Raw genomic sequence first — 27,284 nt, 5'->3', positions numbered from 1 at the left:
CAAATTGACCAGGTTAGCTAAAAAAATCAATTTTGGCACGAAAATCTCACGGGACCCAATATTTCGACATAGTAGACTGTACTATAACATACGATGTGATAAAAAGGCGATTACTCAGTAATTAGAGCAAAGAGATTCGATATACCTGTGGAACTTTTTTGGATTATACCTGTCTATAATCATGTAATGTATACGCCTATGTATCGCCTATGTATCATTACATTCAAAGATGTCTCGAGTTTTCATTTCTTGTATCATTTCATTCATATTTCCAAATAAAAATGTATACAACAAAAGTAATATCTGAACAGTGGTACGACTGTGGGGACAATGTAGCACATACATTATTTGCAATGCCCCCATGAGATACATGATAGTCACATATGAAGTACACAATGAACAAGATAATAATGCAATATAATAAAAATTAGACAATGAAAGAGACTAAACAATGAAGAGTGGCTAAGGTAAAAAGTTATGATGACAAATCAAATTTGCGACAGCAATTTAGGCCTACTTTGTATATTTGACTAAATCGTCCACAAAAATTCACTTTTTAGCATAATGAAAGAGGATCTGACTAAATGCTTTCAGAAAGCAGGGGAATAATTTCTATCCTTACCATATGTCAGTATCAAGTTGATGGAGTGTGTAATTTTCATGAAAAAAATGAATTTTTGTGGAATTCCCTGTATATTTTCTTCATATTATTGTCCACACATGACATCATAACCTCTAGCAGTCTCCTCATCCATAGGTTCCAACACTAAAACTTTAAAAATTCATAACTTTTGCATCGATTGTCCGATTTTCCGCAAACTTTCACTGATGTTTTCTACTGAATGTTGCTGCTTTCACTCAATCCACATTTTTCTTTGGGTTCAGTGGTTGGTATAGGCCGTTATCACTGTAACAATTATGCATACAAATATATAATATATACATATATATATATATATATATATATATATATATATATATATTTTTTTTTTTTTTTTTGTAGATTGCCAGTCATTCATAGGCCCTATTCTTTTTTTATAGTCATCTCAAATATGTAGCAGAGAGATTCCCTTCATTTTTTCCTTGACGCCAAAGAAGGTTCTGGTCTATAGGCCTATATACTCCCATTATCAGTATAGTTAGTCTCGTCAGCAAACAGAAGGGGTCGCAGTATAGTATATAAAACACTACCATTGACTTTTGTCGGCCTCCAATATAAAATAGTGCTGTCATTGTCATTGATTGGTCAGTCCCATAAGCAACAGTTATTCTTTGAAAGAAGGGAAAAAGAAGAAGACAGGACACAGAGGAGGAACAAAACGACAGGTCAAGAAGTGCTACAGCAATAGTCATGGTGTATTGATGACCAGTAAAATAACTTACGAAAAGTATCAATACGACAATAAAACTCTATTTCACTCTTGATTGCACATATCAATTCCTAATACTCATGTGAAATCGTGTGTGTGTGTTTCTTTTTTATTAAACCAGATCCTTTCAACCATCAGGCCCTATCGATAGATTATACAACGCGCAGAGAAATTGTGCTTTGATTATGAGTTCAAAACATTTTGTATTATCTATGTAATAATTTCTTTGTCAATAGATCACCCTCTCTCTCTCTCCCCCTTCTCAATATAATTAACATAATATGTCTAAAATGTATAATCGTTGTTTCATGAAGCAGGCATAAATAGGGGATAAGAAGATAAAGAATATTTCACAAATAGCGCACTACTAAAATGTTGTCATAAACAGTGACGTCACCACTTTCCAAATAGTATACTATGGAGTGTCAAACATGCCAACATTCTGAAATAAGTTGAAAATACACGCATATAATCATATATTGGATCAAAAATTAATCCTCTGGTGATTGCTCGAAAGACGTGGTATTTTCAACTATTTCAGAGTGTTGGCCTGTTTGACACTCCATAGTCATAGTATGCCCGAACTAGATCTACTTGGAAAGTGACGTCACTTTTTATGACAACATTTTACAAGTAGTGCACTAAGTGCACTCCCGTTCTAACGAACACGGTTATAACGAAATTCCGGTTACAACGAAGTAAAAATTCAGGCTGCAACATTATCCGTTCTATGTTTTTTATTGTTTATTTGTTCTGTTATAACGTGATTTCAATATAACGAAAGAAAACTGCCGGTCCCGAGGACTTCGTTACAACGGGAGTCCACTGTATCAGTTATTTGTGAAATGTAACGAAGTAATTGAGACATCACAAAGTACTAGTATAAGTTTTGACGTCGCACACAGCGTCATTGTGAAAAATGTGAAGTAGGCCTAACTTAATGTGACATCACAAAGCAATATTCTAACATTGCGCGCTGCTTCTTCCGGTACGCGTTTTTTTTTTTTTTTTTTTTTTTTTTTTTTTTAAGACGGCACAGATTGGGGCATGGCGCGTGTTAAACCTATGGGAAAAACGTTGGGTTAGGGTTTTTGGTTAGGGTTAAGGTTAGGGTTAGGGTTAGGGTTGGGGTTAGGGTTAGGGTTAGGGTTAGGGTTAGGGTTGGGGTTTGATGGTTAGGATTAGGATTAGGGTTAGGTTTAGGGATAGAGTCCCCAATAGATTTTTAGGGTCCCCAATCTGCGCCGTCTAAAAAAAAAAAAACACGCTTCCGGTACGGCTACTCTGTAAAAATTAATGTAACAAAACATTATTGTGACATCACAAAATACATTGACATCGCGCCCTGCTTCATGCTTCGTGTATGGGCACTCTGTGAAATGTAACACAACATGATTGTGACATCACAAAGCAATTCTGACAATGCGCGCTGCTTCTTCCGGTACTGCCACTCTGTAAAATGTAGCAAAACATTATTGTGACATCACAAAGTAATTCTGACATCGCGCCCTGCTTCGTGTAATGGGCACTCTGTGAAATGTAACACAACATGATTGTGACATCACAAAGCAATTCTGACATCGCGCCCTGCTTCGCACGGCCGCTCTGTGAAATGTAACAAAACATTTATTATGAAGAGTTTTATCGCAAAACGAGCTAACTCCATTCTTGTAAAGTTGAGGTAACCCCCCCCCCCCCCAAATACTCGCAAGTAAAGTAATAACAAAATACAGGATTTTTTTTTTAAATCATAACTTCGAGAATATTGCTTGTTATATGTCACAAATGAGGTATTACTGAAAGGTTTAATTTTGCTCTGTCTGATGATTCACTTACTTTGAAATGTTTGAAAATGGCGCTTAGCTCATTTTGCAATAAAACTCTTCATATATTGTGACATCACAAAGCAAATCTGACATCGCGCCCTGCTTCCTGCGGTCACTGGAACCCCCAGTATCATATTTCCCCTTGATCCCAAATATAAAACAAATATCATCTGCTTTATTTCGAGTTTCTGGTTAAAACTATAATACAATCCGATTCATTTCATTTCATTTCATTTATTTCATTCTTCTTTTTCCAACAAAACATAACACAGAATAGATAAGGAATCGTATCATAAACATATAAATTCGACTATGCAAAGGATTGAATGATACAGATAAAGATATGCGTGCATACTGGCAACAAATACAATTTATGCTTCAGGTGAGAAAAAAAAATGAATTGAGAGGTCCACTAAAAAGCAAGCTTGTATATTGTGAACCACTCAGAGAAAATCTTATGAAATACTTACATGTATTTGCAAATACTTAGCACAAATATAATTTAAGACAAGACGGAACAAAACAGGAGAAACACAACAACAACATGACGTGACTTGACAGAATAGATGGAAAGAATGGAAGAAAAGAAAGGAAAAAAAGAAAAAAGAAAGAGGATGCCTACACGCTGAACAAGGAAACGGAAGAGGGAATTGAGGAGGTGTTTCAGACAGCTGGTGGCTTCGGTGCCTCCTTATAAAAGCACTTTTCACTTCGGGGATGCGCCCCTCAGTGAGTAGGACTTGAAGTGGAGTCACCTCTGCCTTTAGTTTTAAAGGGATAATTGGGCTTTTAACTTTTTGCGAGATACCAAGAAAAATCGGGTTTGGAATGACTGAAACATCCAAAAACAAAGTAAAACAAAGCGATCGCAATAAAGTGTGGATCCCACACTTTATTAGAATCGCTCTTTTTTGGAAATCTCAGCCATTTCAAAACCAATTTTCATCAAATAAACGTCGAATTCCTCATAGAATTACATGGTCTTTCATATTTCTTAAGAGGTTTCTCATTATTTCACCAAGAAAATGCTAGAAACCTGAAATTAGGTCTCAACCAAAACTGTACGATCCCTTTAACCAGAAACTCTGAAGGCAAAATATGTATGTATATTAATATTTATATTTCCAAAATAAAAATGCATAAGATCCATTATGATTATCTTTTTTTATTAGTTCATTACTATCTTATTGTTGTTATTGCTGTTATCTTTAACATTAATATTGCCATCAGTAATCGCTGTTCTATTGACAACAGAAATTATCATGATAAATCACACCTTTTATGCATATGTTTATTTTGTTTTTCTGCGCTGAAGTGACTTACTTTGCGTGTTTAAATCTGTAAAAACGAAAATTAATTAGGTCATCGCTATAGACATCTATATACCTAATTAAAAGGGATTATTCGAACAAGTCTTTGGAAGTGTAATACTCTCCATGATTCTTACAATGTTAGTATTGTTTAATTTTCTTTTACGCGAGGCTTCCTGTTAATTATAAATAATTTCCCGGTAGAAAGAAGTGAATTTGATGGTTATTCAACTCCTCTGTACAAAACGATTTGGGGAGATCCAGCGATGATGGAATGGCTTCGGTCCATTCATTGTGTCATACGTGATGCGATGCTGGCGAGCTCCCTCCCGAATACACGCATGTGTGTTGTGCGTGATTCGTAGATTCCCATGCATCGTATCGCTATAGAACGTGCAGTGAATTCCGAACGGGAGAGCTGAGCACCCATCCAAGCCATTGGCCGCCGACAGTGGAGAATCGAGGGAAAAACAGAGCGAGAATTTTACAATCTGAAAGGATTTGCAGTCATAACACCGAGCCCTCCGCAGATAGTCGCTGGTAATACGTACAAGGGACGGAAATCTGGACATAAACATGGATGAGGTACAGTATAAGTCGTACATATTCAGTTGTGTTTTTGTTTATTTGTGCGTGTGATGTGTGTAATATCATGTGAGAAGGATTGTGTCATGATGGCAGGTGCAACTGATATTCTGTGTGATGTGGTAAGGGGTATGGGGGCGGGGATCCGTCGGGCTGGATCATGTCAGCGCGCCGTCATTGTGGATACGTGAGGTCCAGCGACTCGCGTTGTATCTTGGCTGTGTCGTCGTCGTCATTCATATATAATGCGTGCCGTCTCTATCATAAATATGCCGTCGATGATGAGGATGCTATAAATCCCAGAAATCCCTCCTTTTGCTTTATTCCCTATGTTCTGCTGTTGCTGTAAATGAAGCGATGATAAGCTGTAGCACACTGTAGCTGTATTAGCTTAGAGATACGCCTCTCGCACAGGTATGCCACATTCTCTGCATGACTGCAGATCACAGATCTCAACGCTTGACCATGTTGATATTTAAATGCAATACTGTATTGACAAACATAAACTTTACTCACCTACACTAGCAGAAACGGATCACTTTCTCTGTATTGCTAATAATGTATACCTTACAGTACCTCAACTCGATCTCATCTTTCTTGGCCAGTAAGGGTGATGCTAAAAATCTGCAGTGTGCATCATTCACAAAGACTCTACATCATGTGATTTCATGTTTGGTGCTGCCAGTGCTAGAGCTATCTCAGTACTAGCACTGGCAATAAAACTGAACTGATATCAGTCGGTTTTGGGAGGTTGACCTCAAAATTATTGGACATAATTCCGGGTGCTGGGCTCGTCTGCTGAACTGAGCTCCACCGTTTGTGTTTATCATAGCATACTGCATAGCAATTCACATGCTTTTTCCCCATTGACCAACACTAGCCCCTGGCTGGGGATTATCATCTTCGTCATTTCAAGTTCGATGCTGGTGTTAGCGTTGTCATGCGAGACCCACATTCACTTCCATAATAAATGCACGTTTTACGTGCAAAGTCTATGCTAATGCAATAGTCGCCCATGTAATGTATGCCACAAACACTCTAGATATGGCTATATTATCTGAACCCTGGAGCAAAATTAAGATAATGTAGTACGTGTTTCCAAAAAGGTATGAAATTTTTGGTATTTTAATCTGGCTTTTCATTATGTCCCTAAAACTATATAAGTGCTCAGTCATGGCTGTATTTTTGACTGTAATCATGCGCAGTCACCTTTTTCGGCATAATGCCATTCCCTGCGGACTTTGCATTGCTGTGATCCAACACCTAGTGCTAGGGATCGATAATTGTGATTGGTACAATGGTATCACTTCGTTACCGTCAATGTTGGAGCTCGATTTATTGTAATTGGATGGGAGATAGCACTAGCACTAGCATTTATAAGCAACAAACTTGAAATCACCCATTGTGTACAGATAAATGCTCAGAGCAGATGCTGACTATTCACCAATGTTGTTGCTGTGGATGGCAACAGCACTGTACCTGATCCTGGGCATAAACTGTATGTATACATGTCTCACATAGACATGGTTATCAAACAGAAACTATCTAGAGCTGCTTTCTTAACCACTCAAAAAGAAAATGCTATTATATAATTTTTAGAATATTGTTCACCATAAATGTGATGGTAGCTGCACATGTATCAGGAACACATCTGAAATTTTGATCAATTGATTCCTGCACACAAGTCAAAATATGTAGGCCTACAAAACATACAGTAACACAGTTGCTCGCTGCCATTTCTCATTACAATCAGTTCACCTCAGTGGCATTTATTCAAGTAAACAAAATATGAGTAACTACAAACAACAATGTGATCATTTTGAACACTTATTTCGAAGAAAAAAATGTTTTGTAAGCATGCCCTTAAAGGGAAGATAAACCCCAAGAACAATGTGGATTGAGTGAAAGCAGCAACATTAGTAGAACACATCAGTGAAAGTTTGAAGAAAATCGGACAATCGATGCAAAAGTTATGAATTTTTAAAGTTTTGGTGTTGGAACCGCTGGATGAGGAGACTACTAGAGGTTATGACGTACATGTATGAGTGGACTACAATATCAAGAAAATATAAAGAAAATACTACAAAAATCCATTTTTCATGAAAATTACAAATTCCATCAACTTGATATTGACATACATGTTAAGGGTAGCAATTATTCCCCCTGTTTTCTGAAAGCGGTTGGTCCACTGCTCTTTCATAATTCTAGAAAAGTGAATTTTGTTGAATATCCTTTATATTTTCTTTGTATTGTTGTCCACTCATACGTCATATCCTCTAGTAGTCTCCTCATCCAGCGGTTCCAACACCAAAACTTTTAAAATTCATAACTTTTGCATCGATTGTCCGATTTTTCTCAAACTTTCACTGATGTGTTCTACTAATGTTGCTGCTTTCACTCAATCCACATTGCTCTTTGGGTTTACCTTCCCTTTAACATAAGTGAATATAATGTAGGCCTACAGAATGTAAATATATAGAATTGTGATAGATGAAGATAAAGAAACAGAGATAAGGACAAGGACAGAAAAAGGGACGAAGGCAGAGTGAATAGTTGAGAGATGTACATAGAAATTAACCCTTCGAGGACTGACTGATTTTGCTACAACACACATCGATATCCTATAGACATCTGCCCGAGTATACTTGGGACTCGTCCCCAACAGGTTAATATGGACTATAATACATAACAATCAAATGAGACACATTGATGACATAGTACCCAGAAGGTTATCAGAAATCTCATAGGTCAAGTCAAGAGACAGTGTGGATAGTATAACGAGAGACAGATCGCATACTTCTGGTTGCTATAGTATGTATAATGCACTTTTCGTAGGTATTGTGAAGCTACCATTTTAAAACTTTGGTTTATGAATGATGGATGTTGCTCACTAGGCAAACAGAGGAAATTTTGAAGAGTCAAACCTCAGGAAGTAGATCCAATGAAAGTACACTGTAAGAAATGATTTATTGAGTAAGGAAGATGTAGGTAATGTGTCCATGTATTAGAGGCAAGAGGAGGGGTGTCCTCCCTTGTCATGTTAATGAAAAGAGTGCCTTCTTCTCATCCAATCATTTTATCAATCCACCAAGGAAGGAGGTTATGTTTTCATTGGAGTTTGTGTGTTTGTTTGTTTGTCTGTGTGCAAAATAACTCCGAAAGTTGTGGACGGATATGGATGAAACTTTGTGAAAAGTTGATTATGGCCCATTGGCAAAGGAACAGATGATTTAATATTGGTAGTGATGCGGGAATTTTTGTGGATTTTTGAAGGATTTTTAAAATATTTTTGCAGATAGGGTTCAATGAACTTTGGAGTTTAAGCTGCGTGTAATCTGAGGTTTGCATGTACGCACTCTGAAGCACGTGCTCTGCTCGGGCAAGGTGCCGTGCAGCTAGAAGCTGATGACATTTTTCAAAAAGTTTAGATTATTGGGAGATTGGACAATTTTCTGCATTGATGTGTATATGGATGGAAATTAGCTGCTTGGCGGAGGTCTGGACTCTCAGTGTGCTTTTCTAGCTGATTTATAAGTCTGCTTTGCTCGCAGTGAAACAGTTCCCTACTGGAACATTGGAAGGCAGTCATGCATGTGTTAGAATAGGAGATCTCTGTGGTTACTATCTCTAGTATAGTTTCCTTTGGAATTAATTTTCATTATTTCATTCATTAATGAATCAACTAATCAAGAAAAGTAGGTTAAGTATGTTATTACTGTACATGTATCAACTATCAGTATCAACTAGCGCCTTGTTTGAAAGAAGTATATAGTGATAAAAGTTAGTAGAACAAAGCAATGTACTAGCAAAAAAAAAAATGATATTGATGACTTTCAAGATTACAATATATCGAGACATTGGGGTATCCATTGTGCAAGAGAGTGACTTGCCTGCAGCTTGTTTCGCATGCGATTCAATACTACTGCTTACTGTCCAGACATGATTTGATCATCATATACTAGCAGCATTCTATATACCCACTACTGCATAGGGAGGGCACATAAGGAATAAAAGTCAGGCATACTGATTTTTATTCCACGTTTGATCTCCAAAATACTGCAAAACAATTTATTATCCTGGCAAATCTCGTCAGCCAGACAAATTTTGTGATAGAGACTTTGAATATATTGCAAGCAAATCCAAAACGGTTCATCATCTATAGGAGATGAATTTGGGCCTTTCTGAGTACCACAAGTATGTTTTAGTTTTAACACTGTCTATTAAAAGTGTCTGGTACAGAAAGGGTTAATATTTAGTCTGCCCCTAGAGCATGTCATTATCCTCAAAGCAATTAGGCAAGTATGTGGGAGGTGAATATTTTCGCAGGACTAAGCTCTGCGTGGGGGTCAGAGTGGACTCTGGGATAGCCATTAAGCAACTAGGGCACACTTCTTGATGGTCATTTCAATCATTTGAAGATGGAGTAAAGTGATCAGTGTTTTGGTCATCATTGTGAAGTAGAGTTGCACTGCCTGGTAATGCATGATAGGCCAGATGAACGGTCATAGAATTGGGGGATGATTGGGGGGGGGGGGGGGGATGGAGATAATGACAACTCTTACATTCCAAGTTAATGGGAACATTTTTTTTCATTTGACCAGAATATATCAGCTGGTTCTGTCTTCTCATTATAAAAACAAGAATGGTTATAATTCTATCTGATCTCTAGGTACAACATAATTGATGTTGTGGTGATGAAATGCACGCAGATATGATAAGGTATCATATGCCATATATTTGTTGAGTCTATCTTTTTGTGAATTGGGACTTCCTGAGAATTTCGCGAGTGGTCAAATTTGCAATTGTGTAATACAGGAACAAACAGGGAAATGTATGTGTGCACATTGCATTCATATCAGGAACAGAGTAGACAGAGAAGATGTTTTCGTGCCTTGTTAAATTGGAAAATAACAGTAACACCCGACTTGCGAAATTCGCAGAAATGAAAACTTCACGAAATACATGGCATATGCAGTAGTTGATGACTTCTTCGAGAATTTCATTGGCCACTGTGCATGCTTTAAAAGACAGTTGAAAAAGGCTTCAAACGGGAATGCAGCAATATGCACATCAGGAAAGTTTGAGGATGATCAAACAATCTGTTCAAAAGTTATGGACTTTTAAAGTTTCAGTGCTGCCATCGATAGATGAGAAGACTTCTACTATTTTTGGCATCACTGCAGGACAACGATATTACAAAAATATTATTAGAGAGAATTTAAACTATATTCACATTTCTAGACTAATAAAAGAGCACTTGCCTTTGATACCTCATTCAGAAAGCAAGGGGAATATAACGCTTACCATATGTCAGTGAAAAGTTGAAGGAATATGTACTTTTCTTTTTTTTTTAAATGACATTTTGTGGAATTCTCGTATATTTTCTGTGAATCGTTGTCCTGAAGTCACATCAAGAACTGTTGAGATCTTCTCATCCAGCAATGGTGGCACCAAAACTTTAAAAATCCATACGTTTTGAAGGGGTAGTCCTATTTTCCTCAAACTCCACTGATGTGTTCTACTAATATTGCTGCATTCACTCTATCCACAAGTATAATTGGGTTTCATTCTCTTTCAAGTAGAATAGATTTTTGGTGGTTAACCCTACTCCTACAACAAGCTGGTTCATAGCAGACAGTATTGAAGCAACATACTGTGTCACCATTTATTTACAGCTATAGTTCAGATTCAGATTCATTTATTGTCCATCAGGAAATTCTCTTTGTTGACATATAGGTGTACACATAACATAGTTATGGTGTACATAGTCACATGTCTTTGAGACCGTTAGTCCCTAGGTTTGAAATTTTTAGCATGATAAATGTGATGTGACTCATAAATCTAACCTTTCGATTTTGTAACATTTTGAATATTTCATAGGAGACTTGCACAAAATTGAATGTTTCATGTGAAGAATTCAGAAACAACATTGCCATCCCAAAAAAGGAAGATTGAAGCACATATCTTTGATGAACTCTTGGAAGTGTACTCTGCGATAACATCATTCATTTAATTTTTTACTGTGTAGTCATTAATCAAATGCAGATAAAGGGAGAAAGTGTGAAATATGTGGCAATTCGTGCGCTTCTAATTTGCTGCATGTGGTATTTCTTTTCACAAACACAGGCAGGTTCATGTCAATGTCAAAGTGGAATGTGGTTTACAGAGCTCTGTGTAGTCATTGGCTGTCAAGTCAGCGAGTAGAAATATCTCGGTAGCATCAGGGAGGTGAAAGCATAAGACATATAGTAGTGGCAAGCATGTACCACACATTACAACTTTTGCTGCAGAAATGTAAAACTTTGAATAAAGTATTATGTACAGTGTATATTATCATTTTGAACTTGAATACTTTGTACCACCCACCCCATGTAAAAAAAAAAAACCAAAAACAAAAACAGCAGCTGGTGGAAGACATGACATTTGGAATGAGAAATGTATTGTTGCCCTATTACAAGACAAAGGAAACATACATGTATTATTTATTATTTAAAGCACTTGAAACTCAAGACCACCTACTGGTACTTGCCAGTGCCAAGTGAGTTTGTTATTAAACTCCTTCGCAGTGACATCTTGTGCAAACATGCCGGCCCTGGAGATAGATCAACTGTATCAATCGCGCCTCATGCAGGTAAAGGAAGTGTGCCCTCTAGTGTTCAAAACTTGTCCATCCTTGTGAGAAGTAGGAGGCATGGAGACCCAGATTTCCTTCACAAATGTTTTGCGTGGAATGGAAATTGATACATGCTGTAGCTGGACAGTGGAGTAAAACTGTGTACTTACAGTAACAGCATACATGATGTATGTTGCCGACAAGGCTAAAAGAATTAATGGTAACTGTTTATCCTGAAATTAAATTTGTTGAATATTTACAAAAAATTTGAGAGGAACAAAGTTTGGCCACATTTTGATAGAAGAACAAGAAAGTAATGACATTTTAATTAACCAATTGAACAGAAATTGTGATGGAGCATGTGAGCTCTGGTCCAACTGACCCCGTACATAAAAGTCCATGCAACTACACAAAGGATCAATGTTCCTCTGTGTTATGCTGCACCATGATAGCAACTGATTATTTTTTTAAATATATTTATTCAGATTGCCTATTATCAGGTTTGTGTTAAGTAGTAAACCTTTACTTTTTTTTTTTGTTCACCTCAAGTAGGACTTTTCATCATGATTTTACTTTTTACTTACTGGTAATTTTGGAGCTTAGCCTTTCCTTCAGGCTTCAATGACTGATTGGGCCAGTAATGGTGAGACTTTGCAGAGGTAGTCTTCTTGCAAGGATATGTTATGAAATGTCAGTCATTTTTGGGAGAGTGAAGTCTGATATCATTCATCTATTGGAAACAGTCATTATCTTTAGCATTATTTATTAACGGTGAAGTGGGAAGAGTCTCTGTGAGATTAATATGGATGTTTCAAAGATCTTTTACCTCTAGAATTAAGCTAGGTTCTCACCCAAAAAGATACATAATGTTTTTTTTTTTTTTGTGTGTGTGTGTGCATGTTTTTAACCCGTCTCTGTACACATGTATCAATCTTTCTTCCTTGGATGAAGGAAACAAACATATTACTTTCCTATGTATAGCCAGTGTTTCTTGGATATGTTAGAGGGCTTTTTTTTTTTACCGAGGTTTGTGGAATCGTGCTAAGTCAAACAGTGCTGGCGTTTATGAAGATGATTAATCTGCAATCCGTGTCACTCTGGAGTGGTGGGGAAGTGATTTATGATCCCGCATGAGTAACTGAGCATGTCTTTCCTTACCTCAGGGGCGATGTTCCATCAAGGGTCTAGTTGTTGTATGACTTCACACTCTATGTTTCATAATCTGTAGATATGACATTGATTGATATTGTTTATTTCCGCTTGCCCGAAATGGCTGCCGTAATTTATAGCCCTTTCCCTGTAAAACTCCTCTCTCCTTTTTTTTTTCACCCTCTTCAAATGGTTTGTTCCCCTCTTAGCAATTTCTCCGTTCTGTTCTCACTAATGAAAATGTGTTGGCGATGTAGGTTCTTTATCCTGTCATCTTTGAAGAGCACTTTGGTTTTCCTAAGCTTCATTTTTCCAAGCTCTCTGCAAAGTGTCAGTGTTTATCAAGGGAAGACAATTCCAATCACAAGCACTTGCCTGCACTTTGTTCTCACTGGGTGATGGCACAATTTGCCATTAATCATTTATTATAAATTAGGAGTGACAAAATGATGAAAAACAAAAATAGAAGACATTTAGAAAACATGCAAAGCTAAACAGCTATGGATCATGATCTTATCAAATCACTGTCATAATTGTTCACATTTAGGCCTATATTTGTCACCAATACTTTGTAGTCCAAGGCAAGGTTCCACTTGCAAACCAAACTCTTCTTTGAAAGATTTTTAAAACTCACCAGGTTCCTGCAGACATCAGGATGACTTTTGTGCTTAAACCTTTTTGTCCACTTGATATAGTTTATAATTTTACTTGAAAAGAAACTGGTGTTTCACTAAGAATGAACTATGACTTTAAAGGGAAAGTCTGTCCCGATATTTAATGATGCTTTGTATGGAAACAGAAAAATCAGAGAAGTACATCAGTGAAAATTTTTGGAAAAATCAGACACACACACACACACACACAAAAAAAAAAGCTATGAACTCATAAAGTTTAGAGAGATAAATTGGCAAGTGTGTGTGTCGTAGGAGTTTAACAGCTTGCTACTTTTTTCCATCACAAAATTTCACTAATTTTCATCTTTCTCAAATGTTGTGGCACAGGCAGAACATATCTGCTGAGGAAGACATGCAAAAATGTATAATCTCTTGTTATATACCAATGACATATCTGAAGAATATTTTCTTGTGAGAAAAATGACAATTTGTGACTTTTTGTGTTTCAGGGGCTTACCATGTATGTCACACAGAGTTGCCGATTTGTCTGGTTGTCTGAAATTTAACAATTCACAGCTTCTTTTTTTGTGTCTATTTGTCCCCCAAATTTTCACTGATCTACCTTTTTTGATTTTGCTTTTTTTTTGTTCATATTATGATGCAACATGATATCAGGATGGAATGCCCCTTAAAGGGATGGTATAGTTTTGTTTGGGATGGGGATTTGGCTTTTAAGTATTTGCAAGATAATTAGAAAACACTTAACAACATTATGTTAAGGAGCATACAATTCTAAGAGAAATTCAAAGTTTGATTGATGATAACTGGTTGTGAAATGACTGAGATATCCATTAACAAAGTAAAACAAAGCAATCCGACAGTGTATGTGGGTCCCACCTTTTTATAATTATCACTTCGTTTTGGATGTCTCGGCCATTTCAAAACCAATTTTCATTAAGTACATGTGGAATTCCTCTTGTATTTGTATGTTCTTTCATATTTCATAAGTGGTTTGTCATTATCTCTCACAAAAAAAGTTGGAAACCTGAAGCCCCATCTCAACTGAAACTATATCACCCCTTTAAAGGGGATGGCTAGTAACCGATCAGTGGGAATCAGTGCGAATGCTGAGGGATGATTGTTCCAATTCTTGTGGGATTCATTTAAGAGTACATTATATCTACTGTTGTGTGAAAATTATTTGCTTCAGAACGGTCTCATAGACCCCGTTTACAGTGCGGGGCCGGGCTCGGCCGCGGCTTGGCCGCGGCCGAGCCTCGCAATTTTGTCCGTTTACACTGCTGGGCTCGGCCGCGCTTTTGATTCAAACCTTCAATATTTTGTCGTAGTGGCGCTCTGCTTGTAAACAAACGCAATTTGGTATTGTCTGGTTTTCAGACCCTTTGCCAAATGAACTCCGTGGCGACAAAGTCGCCGTTCGGGCAAAGGCCTTTGCCGAAGGAAAAAATCCTTTGCAGGACAAAACCACCTTAAACTATACTAGTTTTCGACGTTGAGGGGGTTAATATCCTGAATAGCGAAAGATACAGGCAGAGGGTTTGGAAGCCAGACTAAAATTGGCCGCGCAATTGGCCGCGCATTTGGCCCAGTTTGCGTTTACACCAAGAAGAGGCCGGGCCGAGACCACCTCCAGAGCGAGGCCAAATGCGAGGCCAATTTTGGCCTCGCATTTGGCCTTTTGCGCGTTTACACTGAAGCGGGGCTGGCCGCGGCCGAGCCTCGCACTGTAAACGGGGTCATATTCAAGTAATGTGCAGATTAATGCCCTGTCACTGACCAGGCACGCTAACCTGGAAACATTAAACTGCACATTACTTGAATATGAGACCGTTCTGAAGCAAATAATTTTCACACAACAATATAGATATATAATGTACTCTTAAATGAATCCCTCAAGGATTGGAACAATCATCCCCCAGCATTCCCACTGATTCCCGCTGATCAGTTACTAGCCATCCCCTTTAAGTCAGTCAGTTTCATGCACTTCCTTTAAATATTATGTCTTGTCACACATGGTCCTTTGGTGTAGATGTAGGCTACATAGATGTAGATTGCTGATAAAGGATGCTATTTTTTTTTTTTTTTTTGTCTCAGACATGTGTGATGATGTACTGGTTTCCATGGTGTTATTTCATTCCCTCTCTTTGTTCCCTCCCTCCCTTCCTTCGCTCCTTCTGTCCTTCCATTCCTCTATCTTTCTCTTTTGTCACTTAAAGGAGGTCTCTTGGTGATTTTCAGACTTTTGCATTTGAACAACTATAAATAATTGAAGAGTTTGCTTGCAAAAACCGATAAGTCCATATTTGTCAAATGGAGATATTTGCGATTAAAGGTCAAGAAAAATAAAGAGAATAATAAGAAAATTTTTGCTTCTTTTGACCATAACTTCAAAAATGTACCTTTGTATGTAGTGACCAATATATAATTTAAAAGGTATTATATTTTACTTTATGACAGAGACTGTACTTCAAATCTTCAAAAATGGTTTATCGCTTTTTGCCAACAAACTCTTCAATTACAATGAGTACAGAGTTTCAGATTTTATAGTGATTGGGATAGGGAATATGAATGTTTTCAAAATTCATAAATAACAAATTGCAATGAACAAGGAAGATGACATGGCAGCCTCACCATAAGAATGCATGAGTTAGGGCTCAAGGAAGCAGAACAAAAGAAGAAGGCATGCATATATTCTACACAGGTCAGCTTATTATGTATTAAAGTGGCATTGTAATGGAATTACACTGCTATTTTATACATTTCTGAAATATGTGAGGTTCCTGTGTCATCAACATTGTTCAGTGTAATTTGTTTAAGGTTTTTCAGAGTATTGCTTTCTCTGCTCAAGGACCACAATAAATTCCACAAATCTATACATGGAGCTGTTGATTTATGTACTACATGATGTTAAATTGTGAAAGTCTTCTGGAATGCCCCTTTAATGAACAGGGCTTGTTCATATCACACAGATATATGATGCAGTGCTGGTTTCCATATCTCTGTTCATTCTCTCTCTCTCTTTTCTACCTCTCAATCTCTTTTTATCTTTTCTCTCCATGCCTATCTCCCACTATACCACCTCTATACATCTACTCTGTCAGCATCACCTGCTCTTCTCTAGCCTGCCTTCAAGGCTCTGGGTTCATTATTTCTTATGTATACAGAATACCACCCATCGTCTTCTTTGGCAAAAACAGATATGTATAGTATTACACCTACAGGTCCCATGCCAGTAATTACTGCTACCCAGACAGTTACTGCCAGGACAATTAACTCCAAGGCAGTTATCCCTGAACTGAATACATTTTATTTTTAATTTTTTAATTTTTTAAGGATAATTATTAGGGTTGCTTTTCTAAGGGAGTAATCATGTGTGATATACAAATGCAACTTGAAAAATCACACCCAGGTCCCTCAAATTGCATGCAACTTTGCATTGAATTGTAAGTGCATTGCTGAAAAGACTTGCATTTGATTTCCTATCCAAGTATCAAATGCAATGTGAGGTTTGTTTGTTTTTTGTAATGGCCAATAAAACTGCCCACATTGTAGCAAACACGGCATCGTCACCACCAATGTGCTGATATTTTGTTAAGCAAAACTTAATTGACTTTTGTAAAGTAAAACCAGTCTCTAAAAAATTATGTAAAATTCACCTGAAGGTCATTTTTCATCAGCTACAGAAATGCAATCTGCCGATGATAAGTTACACTGTCTGTAACAGTCTGGAATTGAAGCTATCTACAACTCCTCAAATTTGTTGACAATAGCCCACAGTGCCTGGAAGTGAGACTAAACTCTAACCCACCTGTGCTGTGCTGAGATGCTCCCATCTCTGCTAACAAATCCCACATCAATGCAGTGGTCTATGGGAAGCTCATCCTTGGAGTCACTTCATTCCAGGATGAAAATCTGCGGCGTCGGAGTTATCATCCAGTGCGTGATCCACTGGGATCAAACATGGAAGTAGATGTACAATCATTTCTCGTATTTTCCTGATCTACATTGCAAGTACATAACTCCTTATGATATCTATTCCATACTTATTAGAAAATATTCATGCTTCCAAATTTTCCTGGTACTGAATCTCCAGTAGGTCTTTAAACTTAAAGAGGAAATTCCACATTTTGTTCAAGATGAGATAGAGTTCATTTCACTATCCAGTGTTAACATTTATACATCTACTGAAAAACTGAATTCTGTGCCTGATTTTGATGAGATTTGTGCAGTCCTCTTCATGTGACTTTACTCCTTTTTAAGTAGTGAAGTCAACTTTTATAAACATAGTTTGTGGCATTTTGCTTTAGCACCATAGTCCCACCAAGTGAAAGGACTGTAAGGTGGGAAAAGCAAGCTTCAGACTTGAAAACACTTTAACAAAAACTTTTCATTACATGGTTCCCCTGCCCGTTTAAATGACGAAAAACACTCCATGAGAATGGAATGTAATGTTTATGTCAACATACTTTCTTGTGCAAAGTATGATGATGTATTTCTCAGCAAGTAATGTTCTTGCTCAATAATTATTAGAGTACAATAAAGATCAGCAAAGATAAGTAGAAAAATACAAATGGGACTCAAATTTATTGGGGGGGGGGGTAGGGGAAGGGAAGAAAAGTGTTTCTTTCTTCTGTAGACAAGTTCAGTGGTTGGATGAAATTCAGTAAGATATATATGACTTTCTATGATAGAAGAGCTATGATGATACAGTAAATATTCTTCACAAAACATGATGTGTGGTCTATTACATTATGACAGCAATTTCTTGAGATCGATAGTACATGTAATGTGAGCAGAGTATCACAAGCGTTTCATTGCAAAAGTGTGTCAAATAATGTCTACTTTTCCTGTTTCAACAATGTTTTATGCAAGCTGTCTCTCACATTTTAATTGCTTCAATTTGTTTGCTTGTAATCTCAACAGAATATCTTTTTTTCCTCTCTTTTGCAATACAAATGAGAAAGGAACGCTCATTCATTGTTGCTCTAGGCTTCAATTCCATTCTCTCTACGTATCAATAGCAATCACCCGTAGTAGCATGGCTGTAGTTTTTTAATTCATTGGAAAGCTGCGCTAATTCATGGAATACGAAGCGCTGCAAGTGCCCTCCCGTTCAGGCTCTCGGAAATTTGAATCGCGAATCGCTGTGATAGCAACCACAATTAGGGGAATGAGACCAATAGGTTGCCGCAGGCCCTGTTATAATAATGATAATAATAATAATAATATGTGGCCTGCTCCAGGCCCTATAATAATATATGGCCCAGTGTGAGTGAAAAGCAATATCTTGATGTGTCAATGATATGTGTTGTAAGCAGTCCTCATTCGCACGCCCATGCCATGTCCTTTGACATTTCATCTGCAGTCGTCTTTTGGCATTAGCGCAGCGGCGTTTGTATCATTCCAGATTCTGCTTCTTCATCTCTTTCCCTTCTACTTGACAAGGAGGAATGAAAACTTCTTTCACATTTTCTTTTCTTCATTCTTTTTTTTTTGGGGGGGGGGAGGGGGTTTTCACTTTTGAAAGGCAGAAACCCATGTTCAGGTCATCATTAACAAGTCACTGTCTTTGCCTGTAGGGATGGCTGCTTGTATAGTTCATTTGAGGTGAAATCACCACAAATTTAGAGTTACTGTTCATATGTGACATTGAAGTGATCAATTAGAAACTCCAGGTGACTGGAAAGAAAATGTCACCCAGCATTTGATGCAAATGGACTTGAATTTTAGGGTTGTAGAAGTGCAGGTACTCCCTGTTGATGAACATATCAGGAATGGAAGGCATATTGAGGATTTAAAGATTTCCACATACAGTGTGTCAATGCATGCATATTGCTGCGCTGAAATTCCCAGCTTTTGTGAAGTTTGTATGTACTGATGTGCCAAAGATTTCTCTGATAAAGTACCAGCTTGAATATTGTATTGCCACAAGTTAGTCTATGATTTGCTTGAAACCTGTTTAATTGCTCAATGTTGGACTGTCGATCTTGTTCAACTTGGCAAAAAAATTCCAGATTGGGTAAAGATTGAGCTAGTGGTGATTGTGTGTAAAAGTCACGATGGTGACACAATTGTGGCGTCCTAGTTTCCTTGTATGTTCAGTGTGGCTAATTTTATCCTTTTGCGAGACAGACAAAATGCACTCAAGACTCTACTGGTGATGTATTGTGCAGTATACCTTGTATTCATGCAGTATGTATCTTTCAAGATGGGAAACACTCCGCAAGTCCTTTTTTCTTTTCTTTTTTTTTTCAACAGAAATTCAGACTCCTGATTCAGGGTGTGGCTTTGTTTGTGGCTTTGTATGTGGCTTTGCGTTCGATCAAATGTGGGGAGGAGTACAAGCAGTATTTTTCATAGTTACACAACCAAAGCTCTGTGTTATGCTGTAAAGGCAGTTGAGATAGCATAATTGATATTGAAAATTGCCATTCAATAAACATTCCAACCCTCAAATGTTCTAATATGCTTTCATTTTGATAAATCCCTACTAGGTTGTTGTTCAATAATGATATGCTGCTTCTTATGAGGATTCTAATTTATATTAAGAGACGGTATGCCGGGAAGAAAGTTCCCTTTAATGCTCGCCACTGCATATGTTTGCAGTCAGATGGATATCACTTGAGGTTTTGAGAGAGATGAGTTCGGTGAATGTCCCCTCCCCCCCCCCCCCCCACCTGATCCATACCTTGCCGAGGAGGTGATAATCCGATGGCACGCATCTGCCCACGCCCGCCCTCCCCGCGCTGTCGGACGAGGTGTTGGCATCATCATCCGACCCCCTCGGCGTCCCAGCCAGGCCACTCGGGGCCGTATTTATGACAAATTGAAGTGGACACTTCATATGACCCGATTGATTATCCACAGACTCTCTCTCAGGCCCAGACAAGGGGCGGCGTACGGATCCCACATCCTCCCCTTGAAGGGTGTAAATGATGCTATTAAGATGATGCCCGCTCCATCCTTCTGGTGGAGTGAGGTGTGAGTGGTGTATTGAGGACTTAAGGGAGGGGGGGGGGGGGGGAGTAGTCTGGCAAACCCGTACATCACCTGTTCTTTGTAGGTAGGATGGAGGGGGCAGTGATTGGCAAACCCTATCCCTGTTCAATATGAATGGGGAGGGGGAGGGGGACTTCTAAATCCCCATCCCTGTTCTTTATAAATGGGGGGGGGGGGGGAGGAGGAGGTGGTGAGCAAAGCATAGCCCTGTTTCGTGGAAAGGGGGGGGGGGGAGAGGTAAACTGGCAAACCCCTTTCCCTGTTTGGTGTGAATGGGGGAAGGAAGGGGTAGACTGGCAAATCATATCCCTGATTAGTATGAATGGAGAAAGAAAGGGATAGACTACACGTAGCCATCCCTTTCCCTATTTGGTATGAAGGGGGGGGGGGGAGCAGGTAAACTGGCAAACCCCTATCCCTGCTTTATATGGAGGGGAATGGGATGGGTTTGGCTTTAAATGCTTTCTGGTTAAGGTTGGCATTAGCAGGACTCCTACCCCTCACTCACTCATTATTACATGGTGCATTTCTAGGGCTTTATATGGCAGGTTTATGGAGGCACAGTAACCATTTCACCCCCCCCCCCCCTTAAACCCAGCCTCCTTCTACCTCGCCCAACCCCTTCACATGTGGAGTGTGAAAAGCATTGTTTTGAAAGATGTTTCAAGAGTTGGGGGTTGAATAATTGACCCGATCCCTTTAAAAAAATATCCCCTAGCAATATCTTGTCATTTATCCCCACTACCAACAGGAAATGAATTGCTGATGTGTGTAATCTATTTGAAATCACAACCCTCCGGCAGAGCATTGATAGTACAGGTATAATGGTTTATAAAAATCACTGTCAGGATGCTTACTGTTGAATGAAGGACTACTCCCACCCACCCACTTGGGTTCAGGATGGGATAGTGACATGTATGTATGTGAGGAGGGGTATTTTGGAGTATTCAAAGGAAGAAGGAGAAGAAAAAGCAGAAGATGCCCCCCCAATCCTCATCCCAAGTTTTGGAGTCAGGAGATGTGTGGGAGTACCGCAGGACTGTGCAGTGAAATCAATGATGATGAAAATGTATGAGGGCGTAGAGGAAGAAGAGCCAGGGGCTCATTTGCACAGCAGTCGACCCACTTTGGGGGGAACATCCAGTCCGAGGAGCGGGGATTTTCGATGATTACCGCCCAGATGCGTCTTCAGAGAGCTCTCGCTTCTTTCAGAGTACGCTGTCAGAATTATCCCATTTACAAGTGGTATCATTGAAAATTTCTGTGGTTTCTTTTAGTGCAAAGGCGTACTCTCCTACAGTGCGGCATTGTGTTGCATTGCTGTGTTCTTTGGCTTTGATATATAACTTGAGCTGTATTTAGCATTTAACTTGGCAGTCTGTTGGGTGCTTCATTTTCCAAAATGGTATTTAAACCGAAAAGATTGTTTTATGGGAATTTGACCAGAAATCGGTGGGTGGAGCACACACTAGCTTTGGGTTCATTATTCAAAATGGTTAACTAAAAGATTGGTTGACTGGAGTCTTTCGAGAAATCATTCAGATTACTCTACACTATCTTTCCTCTTATTTTTTAGTAAATTTGTATACAATTAAAGCATCAGCATCCATTAGTAACACTGATGTAACTGCAAACACAAAAACCACCAACTCTTTTTATGTTTTTTTTTTCCAGGTAAAACTAAATACAGTAGATAGGCTTTCAATGAACAATGCATTTTCTGATGATATCCACCACAGTTTTTGTTTTTCCACTTCTGGTGTTATTTGAACAATCTTCCCCGCAGACGGTACTAGATTACAAATGTCTTCTTGTATACATGACGTGATTGAAATTTAGCAGTATGTCTTGTATTTATGCTTCTGAGAAAATCCCCCTTCACCTCGGCCTTCCTTTGCTCATTGATGAATCTCAGCTCAGCTGTTGACGTGGATGACCCCCCAAGAGCATTGCTGTTCTTACGGTCGTTACCCCAGAAAGTGGAAAAAAAACAACACCCTAGCTATGTGTAGAATGAGAAGAAGAAGAGATCAGAAGGAGGGATTGGGAGATACACCTCCAGTGGTCCTGGGGGGCAAGGAGCAGTTGCGAACCTCATTCAATTTAGATTTCTAATATCACAGATTATGAGTCTGCGACGCGGCGAGTATTTAGCACGTCCGAGGGGGCCGATCGAGATGGAGCGGAAGAGAGAGAGAGAGGGAGAAAGGGAGGGAGAGACCGGCCACAGCTGCTGAGAGTTTGCAAAGTTTTTATTCGTCGCATATTCGTGAGGGGAATGGGATCGGAGGGAGGCGCGGGGGGCCGGGCGACGACGACTATTTACCGTGCATGCTCATAACTTTGGAGGTGTGTGGCTGCATCCACCCGAACCCTTTTGGGGGTTATAATTCTGGCCTAATGAAGCGGATATGAGCCATTTTCTTCTATTGATCCAGGAAATCCCCTCTCCTGAGGAAGAATGGAGGCAGAAAAATGAAGTAGAGAGAGAGAGAGAGAGAGATAGAGTGGAAAAAATATATGCTGGTAGAAATAATGAGAAACCTGCTGGCATGGAGAGCTGTTTATGTTGTGTAAATGATAACATTTGGGTTTGTTTTTTTCCTTGTCTAAGGTCTCATTCATGCAGTTTAAAAGGATGGTATATTATTGGTTGAGATGAGGATTCAGCTTTTAACTTTTTGTGAAATCTTAATAGGAAATGATAAAAAGCATACAGTTCTAAGAGGAATCCAGAGTTTATTTGATGAAAAATTGGTTTTGAAATGGGTGAGATGTCCAAAAGCAAAGTAAAACAAAGCAATCCTAATAAAAGGTGGGTCCTACCTTTTCTTAGGATGGCTTTGTTTGGATATCTTGGCCATTTCAAAACTTTGAATCCCTCTCAGAATTTTATGCTCTTTTATACTAGTATTTCATAGCAGGTTTCTCATTATCTCAAAAAATCATCATCAAAATACGTTGGAAACCTGAGGCCCCATCTCAACCCAAACTATACCAAACCTCTAAGACTAGGAGAGCTTTCCTTAATGCTGCAGGGCTGGCATAGTTGACAGGCATGGTATCAGACCTTAGGGAATATGTCTCAGAAACATTGGGATGTGTGTTCAGAAAATATGACTTATATCTTCCCCAGGGCTATGATGTAGGGTGTATTCACTTTATCACGGGCACACATCACCTTTGTTCAGTGGGTGTGTACAAAAGAAGAAGAAGAAGAAGAAGACCTCAAGCACTTGGCTCATATGCCCACTGTACCCCGACATGGCGGTGGCTATCCAAACATACTGCAGTCCTCTGGCTATATTTTATACAATGCATATTTGAAGTTGGCCTTCTGCCACATTGAAGACATTTCGAGGATGTTGCTTCGGGGATGAGTCTGGGCTGCTTTGGGCCATGAATTTTCCTTTATGATGGCAGATGATACCAGCCTAACTCACAGACTGCGGAAATGTTGCCAATTATTGTTTTTGGACAGTAGTCAAAATTGAGATGTTAGCATCATGCAGAGGATTTGATGAGTACATTCATTCTTTCATCAAATCATTGAGACATTCATTCATTTGTACATACATGCATAGATTTATTCATCATTTTACTTCTATTGATTTGTTTATTTATTGATTCATTTTTTATTAGTTAGATTATTCTTATCAATTAGTCTATAGATCCATTCATTTGTTTGTCTATTCATTCATGCCATTATTCTTTCAGTTTATCCAATCATTCATTCATTTGTTGATTCATGCGTTCATTTAAGTTCAATTATTTATTCTTTCATTTCCTCTTTCTGTCCATTCATTAATCATTCATTCATTCTTTCATTCATCCATCCATTCAACATCTTCAACAATATATGGGACATAATTAGCCCTAGTAAGTTCAGATCTTGAGTAGATGACGTCATGGCGTGCACATGTTGACGACTTGTTTCACACTGATTTCACTTTTGGATGTTGACAACTGTAGGGTCTTCACCCGTTCCTTACGGGAACCTGGTGGCCTGTGTATTATGTCTATGGGGGTTTCAGAATTTAGTAGGGAACAGGTTAAAGGGATGGTACAGTATTGGTGGAGATGAGAATTGGGCTCCTAACTTTTTGCGAGATACCAAGAAAACACTTATGATATAGTACAGAGCAAACAATTTTAAGAGGAATTCAAGGTTTATTTGATGAAAATCGGGTTTGTAATGACTAAAACATCCAAAAACAAAGTAAAACAAAGCAATCGTAATAAAATGTGGGTCCCACACTTTATTAGAATCTCTCTTTTTTGGATATCTAAACCATTTCAAAACCAATTTTCATAAAATAAATGTTGAATTCCTCATAGAATTACATGCTCTGTTATGTTTCATAAGAGGTTTCTCATTATTTCACCAAAAAAATGCTAGAAACCTGAAATTAGGTCTCAACCAAAACTGTACGATCCCTTTAATCTTTAAGTTGATCACCTCTGAGCTAGTTCACATATTATCATTACTTTCATAATAAAACACCCATGGCATGATCAAACTCTTGGTTGAAGAGGTCCATGTGATTTTGTTATATGGAAATTTGCTATCAGATCGTTTGCTTCATCTCCATTTGCACAAATTTATTTCATAGGACTTTGAATGTGACCATGTTAAGTGTCATAACGTTTGTATATCATCATGTTTTGCATTTTAGATTGTTATTTACATGCAAAGCTTCGTATTTTATCATACTGAGCTGAATTTAAAGTGATATAAATGTGATCCATCATATATTTCCCCTTCCCCTAAGTCCTCCTATAGCAGTCTTTTCTGCCCCCTTCAACATTCAATAAAATACGACAACATTCACGTGAGGAATTTTTATGTTTTGTAACATGATTTCACAAATGATTTCATGTTTCCATGACAACAGATATGTGTAGTTATTCCATAAGAATTGTGATGGATTGTGTATATAGTTGATCTGCCATGCATTTGTGGCTATAACGTACAAATTTATGCCATGCAGTTCTCCATGTATCATGGATAAAGTCAGTAGCCTTTGGAAGGTTTCCCCTTAGGAAATATTTCAGCATATGAATGATTTCTTTGAATATACTTACTGTAAGGACCAATGTGATTTTTCTGTTTACATAATGGGAAAGTAAATATAACATTATATCTCCATGCTGTCAGTCAATCAAAGACTGACTGACTCACCTCTGAAATAAAACGATTCACTGGATCAATTTTGTTTGCGCACCTGATCGTAACTTGCTGTGTGCGCCATCTTAGGATAAGTGACTGCCTTCTGTGCCCCCCTATGGGGCATTTTTTTGCCACTGAATAGCTGTATTTTAAGCAGTCAGCCAATCAATTTCCAGGCCCTGCGAATCTTTAGTGCTTGCCTTGTAAGCCAGGGGGGTGGTCATTGTGTAGTCATGGGCTTTGGCATCAAAGGGGTGCGTGCGTGGTGTTTCGGCTGTCGATGGGGATATTTTAGGAATAAAGGCAAGTCAGCGTAGCACGTATGCAGAGAAAGGGCTTAAATTTTCACTAGCCCAATCATTACGTCTGCACGGCTAAAGACCTTTTTTCGTTGCCACACCGGCCTTTGGAATCGTGCTGTCAAGAGTCAGCCACTGCTGAATGCCTTGTTTATTTCTATTTGTGCGTAATTGTTGTTGTTGTTTTTTTTTTTAAATGAAAGTAAATTAGTGAATTTTAGTACAATATTCGCGATAGCCATTTGTGCATGTTTGAATATGCTCAATGGAACGCTGATCGAGTGTTTTGTCCTTCTGTGTCAGTTGCCCACTGTGTCAAAGGGTTAAACATTACAATTGTAACAGGTCTTTGTTAGAGCTTCTTGCAGATGCATGGATACATATTGGTGTGCAATACATATATAGTGTAAACAATGATTTATTTAGATATTGTGTAATAGAAAGAGTCTGTGTACACTGTTCTGGTTCCCTTTAATACAGTGTTTCTTTCCTTTTAAAGCTCTGTCAGAACATTTTATCAATTTTATACCTTTGTTAGAAGGGACTTCAAAGACAAAAAAAAACATAGGTTTTCCACTTCAAACGATGACTACGTTAAACCATCTTCATATCCCTAAAAGGGGAAAGGTTTTACCATCAGGTCCATTGTTCAGGAGTAACTTATTAGGTGCATTCACATTCATGGTGATGTATTTCCATAATTTGTACAGCTATTGGAAATGTGAATGCAAACACGCACCACAAAATATTCCACAGAATACATTGTGAAATACAGTCAGACCTCTCCTATCCAGCCTCCCTTTTTCTGGATCTCTCTGTTATCTGAATGCAATCTCAGCGTGATTTATTTTTTTTTTGTCAATGTAATAATTATGGGGAAAAGGTGGATTTCAAACTCAAACAAAACTCCTACACAATTGACAATAAATTACATATTATTCCCAACATAATTAACATACATTCACATTTAATTTTCATCTAAATACTGTACAAGCTGAAATTTTTGCGGTGGTTTTATTTTCGTGAATTTCGCAAATCGCCTTTGAACTGCGAAAATAACAACACGCCAATAACTAAGTTCAGTTAGACCCTCGCAACCGCGAAATTAACAACATGCGAAAGTGTCCTCCAAATAGCAATTTGCAAAAATATCTGTACGCGAAAATTTCAGCTCATACAGTTAGCATGCATTCAGACATTCACTTATCTCAGATCACTGCAGGAATATGGACAGAAAACTTCTCATTAAACAACACTGCACACTGGCATTTGTCTGACGGGCCAGGACCAGTAAAAACTGTTGGACCAGTACAGAGTAGTGAAAACTG

The 27,284-nt window shown here is 38.3% G+C and overlaps 1 protein-coding gene across 1 annotated transcript in view; it reads left to right on the top strand.

Annotated features, from left to right (window-relative positions):
* Positions 1-4,954: 4,954 nt before the first annotated feature.
* Positions 4,955-27,284, top strand: part of LOC140239999 (gamma-2-syntrophin-like) — a 119,531-nt gene continuing 97,201 nt past the window's right edge. The window contains exon 1 of the mRNA XM_072319807.1: positions 4,955-5,091. Coding sequence (XP_072175908.1) covers positions 5,083-5,091 — 9 coding nt within the window. The 5' untranslated portion in view covers positions 4,955-5,082. The remainder of the gene's footprint in view (positions 5,092-27,284) is intronic.

Source organism: Diadema setosum, chromosome 16 (genome assembly GCF_964275005.1).
Source record: "Diadema setosum chromosome 16, eeDiaSeto1, whole genome shotgun sequence".
Classification (NCBI taxonomy): Eukaryota; Metazoa; Echinodermata; class Echinoidea; order Diadematoida; family Diadematidae; genus Diadema; species Diadema setosum.
Note: the sequence above shows the minus strand (reverse complement) of the source record. Positions and strands in the feature narration are given on the sequence as shown.